This window comes from Physeter macrocephalus, chromosome 8 (genome assembly GCF_002837175.3).
Source record: "Physeter macrocephalus isolate SW-GA chromosome 8, ASM283717v5, whole genome shotgun sequence".
Taxonomy (NCBI): domain Eukaryota; kingdom Metazoa; phylum Chordata; class Mammalia; order Artiodactyla; family Physeteridae; genus Physeter; species Physeter macrocephalus.
Window position 1 is genome coordinate 128,839,054 of NC_041221.1, and position 20,194 is coordinate 128,859,247.

A 20,194-nucleotide genomic window follows, 5' to 3' on the forward strand; every position below is an offset into this window, starting at 1 on the left:
ACCTTTCTCAGCACCCAATTCAGAACTCCTTTCCTTGCTCCATTCCCCAAAGAGACTAGGCTTGACCCACAACCAGGGCCAGCTTCATGGGCATCAACCCATGCAGTCACACAGGACCCCACACTTGGTTTTAATGCTCTGCTATTGACGTCTTGAAATTTTTTTTAAATAAATTTATTTATTTCTTTTTGGCTGTGTTGGGTCTTCGTTGATGTGCACGGGCTTTCTCTGGTTGCAGCGAGCGGGGGCTACTCTTTGTTGCGGTGCGCGGGCTTCTCATTGCGGTGGCTTCTCTCATGCAGAGCACGGGCTCGTGGCACGTGGCCTTCAGTAGTTGTGGCACGTGGGCTTCAGTAGTTGCAGCACATGGGCTCTAGAGCGCAGGCTCAGTAGCTGTGGCACACAGACTTAGCTGCTCTGCGGCATGTGGGATCTTCCTGGACCAGTGCTCGAACCCGTGTCCCCTGCACTGGGAGACGGATTCTTAACCACTGCACCACCAGGGAAATCCTGACGTCTTGAAATTCTTAATCATTTTTGAACAAGAGGTCCTGCATTTTCAATTTGCACTGGGCCTGCAAATTAGGTAGCCAGTCCTGTTTACTACCTTTGCTCATGCAATGCCTGGCTCCACATCTAACAGCCTTCCTCTTTCCTTTCTTTCTCTAAGTGCTATTTATCCTGCCCAAAGGCAATGTCCTGACAGAAAAATATTTTTAAGAACACAAAGGAGAGCACATTATCTTTGGAAGAGCTTTTCTGCTTGACTGCAGATGGAATGGTGATGGTTGATAATGGATGCGTTAACACCCCTACCAAACTTGGGATTTTCTTGGCTCTGTCCAAGGCTAAAGGCTGTGGTGTGGGGGAGATCTTCTGCCCCAAGTCCTGGTGTCACATTCCTTGAAGAAGTGTAGGGCGTGATAAACTCGTTTTGTCTGGCCTTTGGAGTTCTTGTCCAAAGCAGGACATGGGTACAAGGTTAAGTTCTGAGGCCCAAGTTGGTATTTACTTGCTATGACTTCAGGCAAACACCAGTCTCAGAGCCTAAGTTTACTCTTCTGCAAAATGGGTTATACTCCACATCATGAGGCTCTGGGGCCACAATCACTAACCTCTTTGTGTGTTGGGGCAGATCCCAAGATCTTTTCTGACACTTTGGCAAGTGATGTTTTAGAAGTGGGTGGTGATTAATTCAGGTACATGTCTTGCCTACCCCTTCTGACCCGCGGCCTGGCAGGGCACATGAATCTGGCCATACAGTTTTGGAGGGTTTGGTGCCCTTTCCCCTGAAGCCTATTCAGGTACCCCAGTTGAAGCAACACTACTCTGGGTGTGGTTTCAGACTTATCCTCAGTTGTGCCTGAGGGGTAGAGAGCAGAGTTTCTGGTCCACGTTGTTTTTCTTCTGCAGAGCTGTGCTTGGGCGTCCCGCCTGCATCCAGCATTGTGAGAACAAGGAGAGGCAGATTTATGAATCTTGTTATTGTCTCCAGGATGGGGGTGTTCTCAAAGACATTATCCTCAACATCACAGAGTGGTCCCTTTGTGGAAGGAAGTATATAGGAGAGGCTTCTCTCAGGTCTCAGTACTCAGAAAAACTGAGCTTTTGCAGAATGAGTTTATCACTTTGCACACCGTGATCCTGAGAGCTGAGCTGCTGGGATATTCAAAGCCAGATTTCAGGGCTTCCCTGGCAAGCAGACAGGCCTTTGGGCAGGACAGCCAGAGGTCAGTCTTACCCCTGGCTTGGTTATTTTGTAACCCCTCCTCCCCTGAGATTTTCATTTGCCCGGATTCCCTTAGCTTTTTGTTTTACACATTTCTCTTGTATGTATCCTTATAAATGCCTCTGTCTGCTGCAGATGGGACATGATATAAATATGTGAACTCATTTATAAATCTATTTCAGGGAAGTTGTGAGGATTAAGATCTAAATTGCTTTGGGAATGTCATGGGAGCAGCACCACTGCTGAGTGGGCCTGGGATTGGGTGGGAGGCAGGGGATTTTTCCTATAGTCTGGATCATCTTGCCACACACGGCAACACCCTGACCACAGCCCCGAAATACTTATTGGCACCACCTGCTTGTTTTTTAATTAATGAAAGCTCACTGAACACACTGAAATTTCTGCAGCCTCCCCTTGAGATTTTGCTGAATTGACTTAAGAGCTGGAAACTGAAACTCTGCCTCAGACTCTCATTTTATGGGTCCACAAGCAGGGACTTGCTAGGGCTACCAGAGCCCACAGGGCCCTGGGGAATGGGAGGGACCGCACTTCTGTGAGGGCTGCATGGGAAGGAGGGTGGAGGAGTGCAGAGGGAGATACGGAGCACTGGAGAGGGGGGGGAACCCCACCCCTAGCACAGTGGAGCCCCGGATCAGGCCCTAAGTGTGGCCTAAGGTATAAGTGGGCCAGGGAGCACAGGGTTCTCTGGAGGATTCCGTTCAGAAAATATAATCACAGGCCCCTGGGGACCGCGTGCACTTTTCAACAAAGTAGAGGAATCTTTTACAACTGGATCATGTGACCATGCCCTCTACCCTGCCCTGCAGGCATTTCAAACATCTTCCCTCCATGCTGGGATGCCTTCTGAAGCAGAAATGGCATCTTTGCTTCATACTGCTTCACAGCTGAGGGGTCACCAGTCAAAGCCATGCCTCAGCTCACTTCTCAATACACAATGTAAGCAGGGCCAGAGGTATCACCCTCCTTTTTGGAAGAGGAGGGTGAGCCTCAGGCAGGACAGTGACTTGCCCCAGTAAATGGTAGCGTCAGGAGTCAACCCCAGGGCTGTGAGGCCTATGCCCTTTGCATAAAAGTGACGGCCTGGCACAGGGGAGGAGAGCCTGCCTGGCTGCCATGCTATGCCCTTGGAGCTGGGCTGGAGGATTGGGCTCACACTTCACGTTTTCCCTGGCAGTGGAGTCTGGTGTGTGAGGATGATTGGAAGACACCCCTTACTACCTCCCTGTTCTTCGTAGGCGTGCTCCTCGGCTCCTTTGTGTCTGGGCAGCTGTCAGACAGGTAAGGGTACTGGGAGGGAGGAAGGGTGATTGTCAATTCACTGCCTGTTTTGGGGTTGGACTGAATTTAGGGTATTTTCATCCAGAGAAAGGGAGGCCCCTTAGGCCACCAAGTGAGTGTTAGGAGGAACCATGATGTCTCCTCTGTCCTCTGCCCTCAGCCCCTTGCGGGGACCCATTGAAAAGCGGAGCCCTTATACCACCAAACCCCTCGAAAATATACACTGCTGCCTCCCCACTGCCTCCCCACCCCACCCCTAGCTCTCGGATGCCTTGTGATCTATTCACAACCAGCCATCAGCCAGAGTCAGGGCCAGACTCTGGGGAGTACCTTTCCCTAACAGTGCACCCACCTCTGCTGTGCGTCAGGCCCCTGGCTGGACACTGGGGCCACAGAGCTGACCCAGGCTGGTTCTGGGCCTCCTGGGGCACACAGTCAGGAGGAGATAGCATCGCAGCTCTGGGAGATGTGCCCTCACTGGCCCTTGAATGTTCTTGGGTACCAGAGCAGGGAGGTGGGAGTGCTTAACGGCAGTGTTGGGGAAGGCTTCCCAGATGAGTGGCTGTCCCTCCTCCAGTCATGAAGCCCAGTGGGACCCCCAGACCCAACAGACTGAGAACTGAGTTTGGAAGATGGGGTGGGAGACTGTTCTGCTCATACCTGTGTTCCCTTCTAGCCATTGGACACTATCAGAAAGTCAAATTAAGACTCTTATAAAAAAAAAAGACTTAAGCCAACTATAGTGTCATTAATGGACGTTGCTGGAAGCTACACTTTCCATAGAGCAGTGGTTCCCAATTTGGGATGCATAGTAGAGTCACCTGGGAAATATTTTTAAGTCCCAATACCGAAACTGCATCCAATTGTCTACATCCGGACGATAAGCATGTTGGAAGGCAGGTGCTGGCACCGGTATTTTTTAAAACTCTCTTGATTCCGGGCTCAGCCAAGGTTGGAAACCACTGACATAGAAGGACTCTTGGCTCTGGATTGACAGAATTCTCATGTTGCTGATATTAGATGTATCTGCAATCTGTACTGTACTCACATTCCAGAAATATGGTGGCAGCTTCTACGCATGACTCATTCTAAAGAGTAGATTTCCACATGGTCCTTGCATAAGCTGCTCTGTGCTTTCGAGATATGGTGCCTCTACAGGAGGCTCAGAATCTCAAAAGTTACCTCCTGGGCAGATGGATGCCTGAGGCCTCACCAAGGAAGAACCTGGGAGGGTGTGACAGGAAGAAATCCTGCCACAGCCCTGAGAAAAACAAAGTCTGCAGCAATGCCGGACTCAGGGTTTCCACATGCCCTGATGACAGTGCTGATGTGAACTTCACGGGCCATGTCTTGTCCTGTGCTATACTCTACAGGTTTGGCAGAAAGACCATCCTCTTCACAACCATGGCTGTGCAGACTAGCTTCAGTTTCCTGCAGATTTTTTCCATCAGCTGGGAGATGTTCACCATGTTATTTGTCATCGTCGGCATGGGCCAGATCTCCAACTATGTGGTGGCCTTCATACTAGGTAGGAATGGCTTCTGACCTACAGGGCTCCTTACAACCCTCTGAGAGGCCTAGGAAGAGGGGGCCACTGGAGAGGGTACAGGGAGTGCTCTTAGCACAGAAGGAAGCACCTCATCTCATGGGCTGTGCTTCCAAAATGTGATCAGCCTCGGGGATATATGTGCTGGTGGTGGAGGCTCTAGCCACAGGTGCTTTGATGGGTCGCAGGCAAGGCAGGCACGCACAGGGAACCAGCTCCGTGCTGGGCCCTGAAATGTGACAATGAAGAAGAGCTGCAGCTGGTAAGAACCAGCCAGGTAATAACTGAGACACATTTCAGGAGCACAGGGCTCGGGAGAGGGACAGAGGAGGGGATCTTGAGGGAGAGACAGCCTAGGGGTGTCTTTGTTCTGAGCTATGAAAGCTTGAGGTTTCTGCCTGGGCTGGGGCCAAAGGGTGTTCCTGGCAGCTGGGCATGGCCCATGGAGGTACTTAGGGTAGTTGGTTTGCCCAGTACACAGGTGGAGGAGGCACGTGCAGACAGGAGTCTGGTGACAGCCAGCCATCGTTGGGCAGATCTGGCCTCACCCCTAAGTCAGACCCCACCCCCAGAGCATATCAGCTGCATGCAGGACAAGCCTTACTGCTGAGAGCAGTCCTATCTCCTAGCAGCACCCTTGCTTCTGGAATATCAGGCTGCATGAGGGGGACTCACAAGCTAAAGGTCGTGAGGAGGCCCCCAGGGCCTTTACCAGCTTTTCCTGGGAGGCAGCAGGGTGAGCTCCGGGCAGGTTGATAAGGGTCATCCGCAGGAGTGAGAGTCCCCAGCAGGCTCTCTGAGCAGGTGAGAGAAAGGGAGATGGGGGCACATCTGGGATAATAGACACCAATTCCCATAATCTCCAGTAGGATCATATTTCCTTGTTGGCTGTCCCAGTTTGTCCCTATTGTCACAGCGTAATTACCAATAGTGCCCCTTTAATGTAAGTCTGATGATTCTTCTTGTCTCAAAAGTCTGAATCTAGTAAGATGATTCTGGTCACTTTTGAGATTCTGGATGACTCATTGGCTTTTGAGATCCTGTGTTCTCTTAGTTGAGGATGTGTACACCCTGTCACGTTGCCAAGATGGAACTGTTCAAATTCCACTCCTTTAATCATTTGTGAAGAGCCCCTCTCCACAGGCCCAGCCTCAGTGTCTGAAGAGGGAGGAGGGGAGGGTATGCTGAAGCCACACGGCCCCAGCAGAAGCACCCTCTTCAGCAGGCCCCAGCAGGATGGGGCCTCTCTCTTCCCTGCAGAGGGAAGGAGGGGAGCAAGATTTTCTTAAAGAGGGTCATTTGAGGAGAGGACCCAGAAAGCTTCCAGCCAGTGGTACTGGAAACTGGAGATTGGAGGAATTCAGGACAGAAGTTATACCTCCTGATGCCTGTTGGCCCCAAGGACACAGGGCTCTTGGACACAGCAGAGCCTGTTGTTCTCATGGTTTAAACCCTGCAGATTCCATGTTCCTTTTTTTTTTTTTTTTTTTTTTTTTTTTGGGGTATGTGGGCCTCTCACTGTTGTGGCCTCTCCCATTGCAGAGCACAGGCTCCGGACGCGCAGGCTCAGCGGCCATGGCTCACGGGCCCAGCCACTCCATGGCACGTGGGATCCTCCTGGACCGGGGCACGAACCCGCGTCCCCTGCATCGGCAGGAAGACACTCAACCACTGCGCCACCAGGGAAGCCACCCATGTTCCTTTTGATGACCGCCCTATACCTGGAAAGCCTAATGGGTAGCTTTGCTTGGGCCAGAACATACCAGAGACTAAACAGAGGAATCTGCCTGATGCCAGCAGAGCCCTTTAGGAGGACCTAAAGAATCACCTGAAATGGAAGGGCACAAGGTCATAGTGAAGCCAGAGAAGCCCTGTCATTGGGATCAGGAGCCAGGTGGCATCTGTGCCATGCATGGCATCCCCCAGGTCCTGCTGAATGGCAGCATTGAGACCTGCCCTTCCACGGGCAAAGAGTGCTTCTGGAGCCATGGAGCCTCCCCTGTGTGAGTGGATGTGGCCAGGAGAGCCCACCCCAGGCCTCCTGCAAGAAAGTCCCTGCCCAGCTGACCTTGACACTACAACCAACTTCCCTCCCTGCCCCCCATGATGAGACGAGTGAGAAGGCCAAGGGGAAAGTGAGATCTGTAAGATCAGTCAGAGCCTAGATGTGCAAGCCAGAAATCAGTGGGTGGGACGCTGGGTATAGCAGACTCCCCATCAGCCTGGTCCAGGGCTGTGGTAGGGTGCTCTGGGAGCCTCCCTGGCTATAGTGTTACTCTACTGTGCTCTGCAGGAAACTGCTGACTTTTGTGCACTGGTATGAGCCTCCTTATACTGGGTTCTCAGGCCTGAACGTTTCAGAGTGTCGCTGAGAATCAACCTGCCCCCTGGAGCAGCCAGACTCGCTCGTCAGCGCCTGGGGTAGGGTGGGGTGGGGCAGACTCGGCGGAGGCTGACTTCTGGCAATGCAGCAGCGCTCTCTGGTGTTCCAGGACTAGCATAGTCAAATTCTGGGTTTTATTTAACTAAAAGAAACCTAAGCTTTGGATCTGGTCTGCGTTCTGTTTGGGCCTTCCCTTTTGCTCTCTGGCTCTAGGGAAGGGTTGGCAAGAGTCTGTGATGATAATCTCCCGTTTTAGGAGTCTTCACATTAATTCAGGAAGCTGAATTACTCCCACTCTCAAATCAATGCAAAAATGGATTTTCTCTTTGCTCTGCTTTTTAACAATTATGAAGCCTGCCAGAGTCACAGGAGACAAGAAAAAGAAAGGAAGGAACGGTGCTACTTAAAGGAACAGAACGTGGATACACCTGGAAGTGAGGGAGCTGCCAGAATGATGCTTGTTCAGGAGGAAGTGACCACACAGGACCAAGGACACTGGCCCTACCCACAGTCTAGCTCCCCCTCACAATCTCCTACTGTTTCCCAGAAATAACGCCTTTGACCTGTCCACAGCCTCTGGGTGAAATGCCAGCGGCATCCTCCTTTATCTCTCATAACCAGCTGCTTGAATTTATTTTGTCTCCTGTCTTGACTGATCCATTAATTCAGTATTTTCCCAGTACTCCTAACATCAACCTCCTCTGCAATATTTGTTCCAGCATGCTGAACTATTTAAAGTTCTGCTTCCTCTGAGGTCTAAATGTATTCTTCCTTTTGATAAGTACATAACTGATGGCATCTTCCTTTATAACTTTGGCTACCCTGAAGCTCAGGCTGTATCAACTATGCAGCCTTTATCAGCCACACAGTTTTTTAATGGAGATATCGTTTGCATACCATAATGTTAACTCTTTAAAGGTGTATAATTCAGTGGTTATCAGTGTATTCACAAAGTTGTACAATCATCAACTCTACCTAACTCCAGAACATTATCATCACCTGCCATTAGCAGTCACTACCCCACACTCCTCTCTCCCCAGCCCCTGGCAACCACTAATCTACTTTCTGTCTGTGTGGATTTGTCTATTCTGGATGCTTCTGATAAATGGAATCATACAATATGTGGCCTTTGTGACTGACTTCCTTCAGTTAATGTTTTCAAGGTTGGTCCATGTTGTAGCATGACTCAGTATTCCATTGTATGGAGATGCCACATTTTGTTCATCTCTTCATCAGCTGATGGACAACTGGGTTGTTTCCACTCTCTGACCAATTTGGAGAATGTTGCTATCAACATTTGAGTACAAGTTTTTTGTAGATCTGTTTTCAGTTCTCTTGGGTATGTACCTAGGAGTGGACTTGCTGGGTCAGGTGGGAATTTTATGTTTTACCATTTAAGGAACTGCCAGACGGTTTTCCAAAGTGATCCATTACATATTTTTGTTCTTTTCCCCAAGGCATAGCTTTTCACCTTTCTTTGTATTTTACTTTAATGTTACCATTATTTTATTTTATTCAAATTATAAGCTACCTCAAAACCTTCAAGGGATGAGGTGGGATATAAATACATTAAAAAGATGCTGGGGCTTCCCTGGTGGCGCAGTGGTTGAGAGTCCGCCTGCTGATGCAGGGGACACGGGTTCGTACCCCGGTCCGGGAAAATCCCACATGCCGCAGAGCGGCTGGGCCTGTGAGCCATGGCCGCTGAGCCTGCGCGTCCGGAGCCTGTGCTCTGCAATGGGAGAGGCCACAACAGTGAGAAGCCCGCGTACCGCAAAAAAAAAAAAAAAAAAAAAAAAAAAAAAAGATGCTGAAATTTGCTGGCAGCCCTTGTTTGCACTGAACTGTGTGAAGGAAGAACCGGGAGGACCCAGGGAGGAGGAAGGACTCACTCCTGTCTGTCCTCAAGGGGCTCACATCTGGTTGGCAGTGGCAGCCATTGCAGTTGTTATAGAGAATGTGGGTCATGGCCTAGGAGTGTTGGGAGGAGCTCCTATAAATTTTCTGGGTATATGCAGAAATAGGAAAGGTTACTTTTAACTAGAATGATCTGTGAAAGTTTGTAGAGGAGAGAGAGGAAGCAAGGGAATATCTGCTGTTTTGATGAGAATTCTGAGTATTTTCCGGGGAGCAAAGAGAGGTTCTGCTATCTTCCACCGGGTCTCTTGGTCAAAGGCACTGTACTTTCCAATATTCCCCTGACATCTGGCACATGTCAACTGTTTCAGGATGAAAGAATTAATTATTCCTGAGTACCTACCACATACCAGACACTTGACTAGGCCCTTTATCTACATTATCTCAGGCCTCATAATAATAGCTCCATGAAGTAGGACTTATCAAAGTCACTCTAGTAGCAAATGAGCATCAAGGAGCCCAGGCTCTGCACATGACTAATGGAGGCCACTCCTATCCTAGGGCCCTTGGGTCCTACCCCATATCCTGGCAACTGCACCACAGTCTTGTTTCTTGAGCTGGGGTCTGCAGACCTCTGTTGGTCATTCATGGAGGGACAGGTCCTGCCTCCAAGTGAAATGGATCCAGTGGTTCCTGGGCTGACTACCACAGAAGGGCCCTGATCAACATGGTATTAAGCCTGGCACTCTCTGAGTCACTCCCTCTTGGAGAAAGTGCTCAGATTCTGGTGGTGGTGACAGGCAGTGGGCAAACACTCCTGGCCAAGACACGCCTCTTTGGCTTAGATGTCAGAGTCTCACTCCCAAGTGATACTCAGAGGCCCAACCAGACCAAGACCAAGTGGGCTTTGTCCTAGGAGTAAAAACCTAGGGGGTAAAGGAGGCCAGGACAAGGATCGCCAGTCAGCGGAGCCAGAAGTCTCCAGTCACCTATCTCACTGCCAGCTGAACACATGGAGTTTCTAGCACCTGCAGGCCATGAAATGTCTGCAGGAAACAGGACTCCTCTCCCAGTGTCCCTCAGAGGGGGCTGGTTGGCCTCTAGTGAGTTCAAAAACCAGCCCAGGTTCGGAAAACACAAATCCTAACTTCTAAAAGGCAGGTGTGGCCTCACCCATCTCCCACATGTCTCCACTAGGACTTCAGTTGAAGGACTGCTTGACAAGGCCAAGGCTTTGCTCCCAGGTAATTTTTTTTCCTGGACAGTATCCACAGGTCAAACTGATCAGGCTTAAAACCTGGCTGTCCCACTTAGTACATACGTGTGAATTTAGGCAATTTGCTTCAACTCTTTAAGTCTCAGCTGATAATGTGCAAAATAGAAGTAATATTAGTTCTTATATAATTGTTGTGAAGATTCAAAGAGATAATATATGTAAACATTCAGTCTGGAACCTGGCTCAAAGTGCCTACTCAAAACACTGCTAGCTATGAAGATGATGATGAAGATGATGATGATAGTGTTCAAGGCAGGATGATTGTCTAAAAGTCAGTGAGCAGGAAGTCGTGCTAACAAGGAACTATTCAGGTTTGTGCCATCTGTGTTGCTCCACAGAAAGGCAGAGGGGTACATTTATGAAGCTTCTGTCCCCCATGGGTACTCTGCAAAGTTAGAACAACTCTGTTCTGGCCTGAGATACAAGCTTAGAGAGGGAGATTATCCAAGAATCCAGTGGTGTAACTTCTCTCTCTTCTCTCATCAGGGTCATGGAAGTGTGAGGGAGCTCCCTTGGCCTCATGAGTCTACAAGATTCTCACTTGGTCCTGGGCACTTTCTCTTTTCCACAGTCACATCCTCTGCTGCTTCACCTCTGAATCTCTGCTTAGGAATAAATCACCCCCTATTCATTCTCATGTCATAATAATCACAGCTGAAGTGTTTAGAAACCATGGCATGGTGAGTCTTCTTATGGAGTGGTAGGAAGGTCATTAATGAGGTAAGAAAAGATCTGGAAACAACACTCACGATCCTGAAAGAAATCTGGCCCTATTCCTGGAAATAAGCTTAGAGGCTGAGAAGTGCCCTGGTTGGTTAGGGCTGTTGTCTGCAGTCCAGGTTGTGAGGGATACACAATCCTGGCCATTTCTATCAATCTGGCTTTTAGAAATGGCTGTTCAAGAGGGAACCACTGAGGCATATCTTCAGTTATGCTGAGTGAAGAAGAAGAGAGGTGAGGACAGGAACAGGTAGGAGGTGAGAAAGGAAAACCAACAGAAGTAGTAATTTTACTGCTTCTCTGGAATTAGCCCTTAATTCCTTAGCCTGTGTTCAGGGCATCTAAACACGATTGAAAAACTCTCTCTTGAAAGCCAAGCCTGAATGACCTTTGAATGATCTATTTTGTAATTTCTGGGCTACTTCTCGGTAGTGGTGGGCAGATCTCAAACAAAAGACAGAGCTGTTGCCATTGGCCAGATCTCCGCCCTGGGGCAGAAGACCAAGAGTGAACTCTGGGTAAAGGGCCTGGAGTTTTGTGACAACAGAAGGAGCTTGTTCTCGGACTCCTTGTCTCAAATCAAGCACTCCAAGGAGCAGGCAACATCTCTGAAAGAAGTGGGGCTGAGCGATCCAGTGTGGTGCTGAGCAGAGCAGGAGCCTTTCCCAGAACAGGGCCGGATGCCAAGCAGTCTTGGACCTTTGTGGTGTTCTGGGAAAGCTCTGTGAGCTCCTTCTGTGTGTGGACAGCTCCAGGGCTGCCGCCTGCCAGGCCGGAAGAGCAGCTTCTTCTTGTCTTTCATTGGGCTGTATGGACTGTGACTGCCTGGGGCTGAGCCTTGGGCACAGTGTAGCTTCAGCGGAATTCAGTCCTGGGTGCTGGGGCCCTGCTCTGTGCACCTCCAGAGCCAGCTGGATCCTCTTTATCATTTCTCAGGGCTCAAGGGTGGCTAAGGGTGTCCTAACACAACTCAGTAACTGAACTCTCCACTGTTTCCGAGAGACCCGTGTCTGCTTATTTACAGTGGAGAATTGTGGGAAAGGCTGAATGCCCCATAATCCACTCGCCCTCAGAAGAGCGCCCCCACCCCCACCCCACCCCCGCTCCAGTCACCTGGGACACCCTTTCTGCTCCTTACCCTGGGGCTCTTAATTTGGAAATGTGGCATCCTCAGAAGAGGTTACCTCTTAGGGCTGGGCATGATGTTCCTATGACATGAGGAAGCCTTTAAAAAATAATAATCTGTGGCTCCTTTAAAATCTCATGAAAACTCATCCTTCTCTGAGGTGGTAAGTCTTGGGTCACGTCCCACCTTCCTCCACCCTGACCGCTCCTGCTCTGGGCCATGAGGCAAACACCTTTTCCCTTTTCTAAGTGGTTATGTTTTAAACTCTAACTGCCAGGTAATGATGTAAAAAGCAAATATTAAAGTGAGTTAAAATACTAATACTCCTCCCTTGTTTTGAACAGGAACAGAAATTCTTGGCAAGTCAGTTCGTATTATATTCTCTACGTTAGGCGTGTGCACATTTTTTGCAGTTGGCTACATGCTGCTGCCGCTGTTTGCTTACTTCATCAGAGACTGGCGGATGCTTCTGCTGGCGCTGACGGTGCCGGGGGTGCTGTGCTTCCCGCTGTGGTGGTGAGTGTGGCTCTGTCCCAGACAGCCCCCTGCTGCGGGCCAGCAGCCTGGAGCCCAGAGCCTGGGGCTGACTGTGGCGTGGGCTTGCTGATCTCACTGGAACGGGCTGGGGCCTCAAAGCCGGGGTGGGCCTATGTGCTGGGGTTTGATTCCCCACCATCCCACAAAGCACCATTCTCAGGAAATCCAGTCCCCATGAGGCTCTCCCCCCATCTTATCTCTTACTGGTGGTGGTTGTTTGTGGAGATGGTCTGTTGGGTTTTGTTATTTTTAACTCTGCCCCCCTGCTCTTCTGACACTTTTCTCTCACTAGGAAATCTTGTTCTCCTCATGGCTACAACTAATGTAACTTCCTCAAACTTCCCTGTCGCGTGATGATCAGTGTCTGAGATGTCACTGTTTATCTGCTTTGTCTTGAAGGGCGAGAGAACTCCTTCTGTTTAATGAGTTGTTAGAGAAAATGTTCTCCTCTCTCCTCCCACTACCCTTCAACCAAATTTTGGCACGTCAGTGTGGGAATATAACAAAGTGTTGAGACACTGGCCCCAGTTTCACCCAGTATGGCTATGGGGAAGATTTTAGGTGAGAGAACAGATTAAGAATGATGGAATAAGCTCGCAGCCATACCCTTTTTGGGGAGGGATTCCCCATTTCTTTGATTTTTTTCCATAATTAAGCAAAAGGAACGGGGATTTTTCCCATTATTGGGTCTGGCTCTCTCTCTCTCTCTCCCTCTCCCTCTCTCTCTCATTAATTAGTCCTGGTTTGGTTTCATGATGTCAAAATCAAATCTCCCAGCAGTGACTGGTTTTACTGAACTGCTTTATCTCTACTGGCTCACACACAATGAAAGTTTCTCTGATCATTTTTTAGAGCTCAGAGGTTAGACTAGCCCTCGTGGTTGCCCTGTCCTGTGGACACACTGCCTAAGGAAGTTTTCTAGAAGGGCCTTCATCTTGCTGCTACTGTTAGGCAGCTGTAGAGGCTGACAGGTAGTACATCTTGACCTTGTTGGACCAGATGGCTCTTGTTAGACCACTCCAAACTACTGTCCTTTTATGACCTCTAAGACTGCTATGATTTACCAGTGCAGATTCTCGGCATGGGTGTGTATGCGGGAGAGAGAACACTTTTTTTTCTTACTTCCCTAGAATTTGAGAGACAGTGTGTTAGAGGTTAGATACTATTCTGATTTCCTTACCCAGTCTGAGAGCAGGGCAATTTTCTGGAATGAGAATCATCAGCAGCTGCAGCATCATCATCATTATCATCATCATACCCTCTGTCCCTCTCTCCACAACCCCCCTGCTAACTGAATTTATTTTAAAAGATGTCTTATCTTGGGCTTCCCTGGTGGTGCAGTGGTTGAGAGTCCACCTGCCGATGCAGGGGACACGGGTTCGTGCCCCGGTCCGGGAAGATCCCACATGCCGCGGAGTGGCTGGGCCCGTGAGCCATGGCCGCTGAGCCTGCGCGTCCGGAGCCTGTGCTCCTCAATGGGAGAGGCCACAACAGTGAGAGGCCCGCGTACCGCAAAAAAAAAAAAAAAAGTAAATAAAATATAAAATTAGTTTCTTCAGTCACACTAGTCACGCCGCGGAGCGGCTGGGCCCGTGAGCCATGGCCGCTGAGCCTGCGCGTCCGGAGCCTGTGCTCCTCAATGGGAGAGGCCACAACAGTGAGAGGCCCGCGTACCGCAAAAAAAAAAAAAAAGTAAATAAAATATAAAATTAGTTTCTTCAGTCACACTAGTCACACCAGCTCAATGACCACATATAGTTAGCGGTTGCTGTATTGGACAGCGCAGATACAGAACACCAGTGAAAGTTCTCTTGGACAGCACAGCTCTAATTACTGAAACTGAGTGGCCTAACATCATCACAGTTGCTACAGGGACCAACCAAGGGATATATTCAAAAAAATGCAGACTGGGTTCATTTTTCAACCCATGTGCTTGTAGCACTAGCGACGGAAGCTGGGGGTTGGCTATTCGATATGTTGTGTTTTGCTCTGAGATAATTCCTATTGAGGCTTTGGAGGGGCGTATTAATTATAGGAGGACTATATCTGCTACATATAATTTATTTTCTAGGATAACTTAATACTGACAAATAAGTAAGGAAAACAAGAGTTGGCAGAAGAATGGCTAAGCAATTCTGAGAAATAAAGATTAGGAAAGAATAGAAAAATTAAATAAAGTATAATAAATAGAAATAGGAAAAATAGAAAAATTAGGAAAGACTAGAAGTCAACCATGTTTGAGCATCAGTTAAAAATGTGGATAGATTGTGTAATAAAAAATATGTTTCTAACTAACACAACATTGTTAATCAACTATACTCCAATATAAAAAAATTTGTTAAATGTTTCTAGGCATTAAAAAAATAAGACCACATTGACTGTGGTCTGGTTTGGGTACTCACTGAGCTGAGAATCTGTTGAGAGCCATGCGGCAGCCCACAGGAAGGTGTCAGTGCACTTACCTCCTCCTCTGACTGCAGGAAAAGCCCGAGAAACACAGATGCCCTCTTTTACCCAATAAACTTGTGAGCATCACCAGCTGGGGCACCAGGGATTCTCCTAGGGATAGACACACTGAAAAGATACTAGACTGTGTTTCTTTTATGAGCCACACCGTCTATGAAGTTATGGATGGTGTTCTCCAGGTGCCCTGGCTTAAACATACCCAGTTAATGTTACCCCTTATAGTGTGGCTCTGGCTTCAAGTACAACTAATGATCTGCTTTTTGATTTGATCATAACTTTGAAACTTGAAGGTGCTTTTATTTATTCCTACAAATAATGGAAATCTTATGGGTCCTCCCTCTTGATGTTCTTTAAAAAGACAAACTTGAATTTTACAAAATAAAAATTATTTGGGGGCAACTTACAGTTGATAGCATCAACCTTGCTACTGTGAAAAATTATACAACATTCAAATGAATTTTAGGTTTATTCCTGAATCTCCCCGGTGGCTGATAGCCCAAAGAAGATTTAGAGAAGCTGAAGATATCATCCAAAAAGCTGCAAAAATGAACAATGTAGCTGCCCCAGTGGTGGTTTTTGATCCTGTGGAGGTAAGGATTTGCAAATGTTTCCTTTTGAGATCAGTTATGCATTCTTTTTTTTTTCAAAGTCTTTTTTATTTTTTTAAATTTATTTATTTGTTTTTGGCTGCGTTGGGTCTTCGTTGCTGCGCACAGGCTTTCCCTAGTTGCACCGAGTGGGGACTACTTTTCGTTGCAGTGCGTGGGCTTCTCATTGCAGTGGCTTCTCGTTGCAGAGCACGGGCTCTAGGGCGCAGGCTCAGTAGTTGTGGCGCACGGGTTTAGTTGCTCCGTGGCACGTGGGATCTTCCTGGACCAGGGCCCGAACCCATGTCACGTGCATTGGCAGGCGATTCTTAACCACTGCACCACCAGGGAAGCCCCAGTTATGCATTCTTGATTATGGAATTTAATTTGATTCAATAGGTTTTGAGTGCCTATTATGTACCAGGCACTGTTCAAGGCCTTAGAGACACAATGATGATGAAGTTCTGAGCCCTCCTCAAAGGGCTGTGGGCCAATTAAGTGCAATAATATATGTAAACTGCTTAGCATATAGCAAGTGTTGATTAAATATTAATTCCCTTCCCTTTTGCAAGTTTATCTCCAACTTTTTAATGGTCTTGCTCCACACCATTGATGCAGCTACATACTGGTGATTTTTGAATGTCCAGATTAAGAGGGAAAAATGTGTTTGAGGGGTATTCCACCCATGGGCTCCCCACTGTACTCTGAATCTTACCAAAGTCTGCTGGGGAAGCTGTACATGTCTTTAGTCTTGCTATGTTGTGTCTAGAACCTTAAGGCCTGAGAGCATAGTCTGGAGGATTCACCCCTGCAGGCAGGAGGCCACGAGGAAAAGCAGATATTCAGTGGAAGCAGATTCACTTCCTGACAGTCAGTGAGGACTCACAGTGTCCTTGGCCATGTCTTGTGCCAGATCCTAGAGAAAACAAGAAAAGATAGACACATAGGGAGCATAGAATGTAACCAAGAGTGTTAAGAGGATTAGATGGAAGGTAAGTGATGACATGAAGGAGGAAGTCCCCAAGGAGTGGACACTGTGAGCCAGCAGAGAAAGAGAGTAGAGTGACTCAGGGCTGAAGAGGCAGGTCCAAACCAGGGAGGACACTTAGATGGATGGAGAGGATGGAGCAATGGCACTCCTGGCCAGAGGGCCAGGAACACCTCAGGACACCTCAAGAAGACTATATGCTTCTTAGTCTTTATGCTTGCCCCACGCTCACATCTGCGCTCCTGGCCACCCCAGGACTTTGGAGGGTGGCGAGCACGCCAGTGCTCCACCCTGAGGGCTTCCTCCATTCCTGGCCTTTGTGACCTCTGACAGTAACAGATACCCTGGTGATGGCTGGAGGATTAATTACAGTGGCTATGAGCCCAAGCTCTCAGAGGGCTGCCAGGACAAATATGTCTTAATCCTTTGCTCGTCTGATCAAGAATTCCATTCCCAGCCTTGGTCAATATAACTGGATGCCTGATCCACAGGTCCTGTCTGTGCCTGGTGCCACTCCCAGAACCTTCCAGGAGGACTGCTAGTTCCCAGTAGTTTATGCAGGGGCTTTCTTTTTTGGGATAACAGGGTTATACTGCCAGGGGCATTTTCTAGAGTTGTACACTCCACGTAGTGCAGAAGCAAAAAGGTAACATGGCTGTGAGCTGAATGAGGAGGTGTCTGTTTTCGGAAAGAAGGATGCTAATATTTGGGAAGCATCTGCTACAAGGGCAGGCCTGGCACTCTTCCTTCCTTTGTAGTAAAAACTACTTCCTCAGCCTCTTACTGAACACACATCATAGGGCCACAGAGTCATTGTACTTTATCCTGAGGAGATAAAAGGCTCCACCTCAGAGCCTTGTAACTTTTTAGTTTCAATTCTTTTTTTTTAATTGAAGCATAGTTGATTTACAATATTGTGTTAGTTTTAGGTGTACAGGAAAGTGATTCAGTTATATATACATATATTTTTTTCAGATTATTTTCCACTATAGGTTATTAAAAGTTATTGACTGTAGTTCCCTATGCTATATAGTAAATCCTTGTTGCTTACCTATTTCATGTATAGTAGTTTGTATCTGTTAATCCCATACTCCTAATTTATCCTTCCAACCCTCCTTCTTTTTGCCATTGGTAATCATAAGTTTGTTTTCTATGTTTGTGAGTCTGTTTCTGTTTTGTATGTAGATTCATTTGTATTATTTTTTTGATTCCACATATAAGTTATATCATATAATATTTGTCTTTCTCTGTTTGACTTATTTCACTAAGTGTCATATTCCCTAGATCCATTCATGTTGCTGCATATGGCAATATTTCATTCTTTCTTATGACTAATATTCCCTTGTACATATACACCATATCATCTTGAGCCAGTCCTCTGTTAATGGGCACTTGAGTTGTCTCCGTGTCTTGGCTATTGTAAATAGTGTATTGATAGTTTCAATTCTAATAAGCTTGATTATCTAGATTCCTAACACATGGCAAGTTAACTTCAGTAAGTTGAAAGTAAAGGAAGGAAGCCCATCAACAGTGGTATGAAATTGCCACCAACCACTGACAGCTCACATCTTTTCCTCAATGGTGCAGTAATTATAGTAATAGTTAAAATGTATGGGGCATCTACCATGGTTCAAGTACTATGCTAAGATTTATATATATGATTTCATTTAATCTTCTCAACTCTTGATTATTATACCCATTTTACAGAGAGGTAAACTGAGGCTCATAGAGGATAAATAGTAACTTGCCCAAGGTCCCCTAGTTAACCCATGTGTGTTCTGACACTGAGACAACAACAGGAAAAGTATTAAAAGCAGATATGGACCTCAAGGCAGTTTGGGGCTATATGGCACTACCCACTCAACAGGCCCTAAGGCTCAGTGTGATTAAGGTCACCCATAATGATGCCCATGAGTCAAGGCAAGGCTATGTTAGCAGTCAGGATTTATATAAAGAGACAGTAAAGCCAATGTTATATATTTTAAAGGCTTCTGTCTAAAATGGACCACAAACATTTTTAAACGTTATAATAAGCATCATATATTTAGATGCCCTTATTACCTGCAAATTCCAGACTTCTGAGCATGTTCAAAGTGATGTGAGACTTACATGCATAAGAATATACTGTCATAGCCAAAGATACTTCCTCACCACCTCTCAATCTCATGGTTGTGTGCATTACTTTAACAACAGGAGCTAACCCCCGTGAAGCAGCAGAAAGTTTTCATTCTGGACCTGTTCAGGACTCGGAATATTGGCACAATAACAGTTATGTCCTTGCTGGTATGGTAAGTAATAAGAGATCTGGAAATGGGACATACAGAATGTAAATATACAACTGATTTTCTTTAATTCAAAGGACAAGGTCAAGGCCTGGGTCTTCCTGAGGCAAAATTACAATTTTAGAATTCTAAGTTATTTGGAAAGGCTTCAATTTAATTCATGGAACTGGATACTGAAAAAAAAGTCACAGGGAACAATATTTAGGTCTGCAATACTGTGACCCACAGGGAAATGGTTCCCTGCTCCTCCTAGAGTTACTGGGATTAAAACTAATGATGTCCCTGATGCCTGAAGCTAAGACGCTAATTCAGCTCCTGCTTCCAGAAGCTATACTGACAATTAATCAGTGAAGTTAGAATACCCCGAATCCCTACTGCCTGCATTGGAGTTTTGATAAGCTTTTTATACTTGCTCATAGGAATCTACTAAGTGATTTTGAGGCCTAGAAATACGAACTGACTTTGTAGGCCAGATTTAATAATGTATCTGCCAAGAAATTAGGAAGAAGACAAAAAGAACATGCCTACCCCATGATGGCAGCACAAAAAATGATGGTAATCAGAACAGGTAGAAGATGGTGGTGTGGAAAGACGCAGAGTTCGCGTCTCCTCACAACTAGGGCGTCTGCTGGATGCTGGTGGGGGACCCCAACGCCCAAGGAGATGGGAAGAACCCCCAAGCGCACCGGTAGAACATGGGAGGACTGAGGGGGGTGAGGAGAAGTGGAGGCCAGACAGGACTGGCGCCCCGATGGGTGGCTCAGAGTGGGGGAGAGTTTTCCATGCCTGGAGGGACCCTCGGGGTCTTGGATCAGGAGGATCACACCCAGCGTTTCCCCTGCCGAATCGGCTGGGGAAGTCTGCCCAGCTCTTGGGCCAGGTCCTATGCTCTCAGAGGTCCCCTCCAGGCCGGGTTGGTCCTGGGGGTGTAGGAGGGAGGCTGGAAGAGAACAGGAGAGGCAGGTGGGAGGGGCCCTTCAGGATGGGAGGAGCAAGAGAGGAGCAGAGGGTATTTGACCTACCCACTCGAGCCCAGGAAGCATGCTGGGCTCCCAGGTGGGTTCCCCCACCCTCTGAGACCAGAGGCGATGGGCACACCTGAGCCCCTTCTGCTCTGTTGAGCCTAAGCCCCACCCCCAGTGTCCCCCAGGGCCTTTTCCAGCCCTGTGGGTCGTAAGCATAGGCCCTGCCCACTGCCCAAACCTTGCCCCTGCTTAGGCCCCGCCCTCCACAGCCAAGGCCTTTTCCACCTTTTTTTTTCTCCATCTCTTTTTTATTTTATTTTATTTTATTTTTTATTTTTTTTAATTTTTTATTTTTTTTGTGGTATGCGGGCCTTCCTCTGTTGTGACCTCTCCCGTTGCGGAGCACAGGCTCCGGACGCACAGGCTCAGCAGC

General features: G+C 47.6%; 1 protein-coding gene across 1 annotated transcript in view; it reads left to right on the forward strand.

Moving 5' to 3' along the window:
* SLC22A4 (solute carrier family 22 member 4) overlaps positions 1–20,194 on the forward strand; it is a 53,176-nt gene that overhangs the window by 14,763 nt on the left and 18,219 nt on the right. Inside the window, exons 2-6 of the mRNA XM_007110707.4 lie at positions 2,925–3,028; positions 4,402–4,556; positions 12,281–12,452; positions 15,403–15,529; positions 18,708–18,802. Of these exons, the coding sequence (XP_007110769.2) occupies positions 2,925–3,028; positions 4,402–4,556; positions 12,281–12,452; positions 15,403–15,529; positions 18,708–18,802 (653 nt within the window). The remainder of the gene's footprint in view (positions 1–2,924; positions 3,029–4,401; positions 4,557–12,280; positions 12,453–15,402; positions 15,530–18,707; positions 18,803–20,194) is intronic.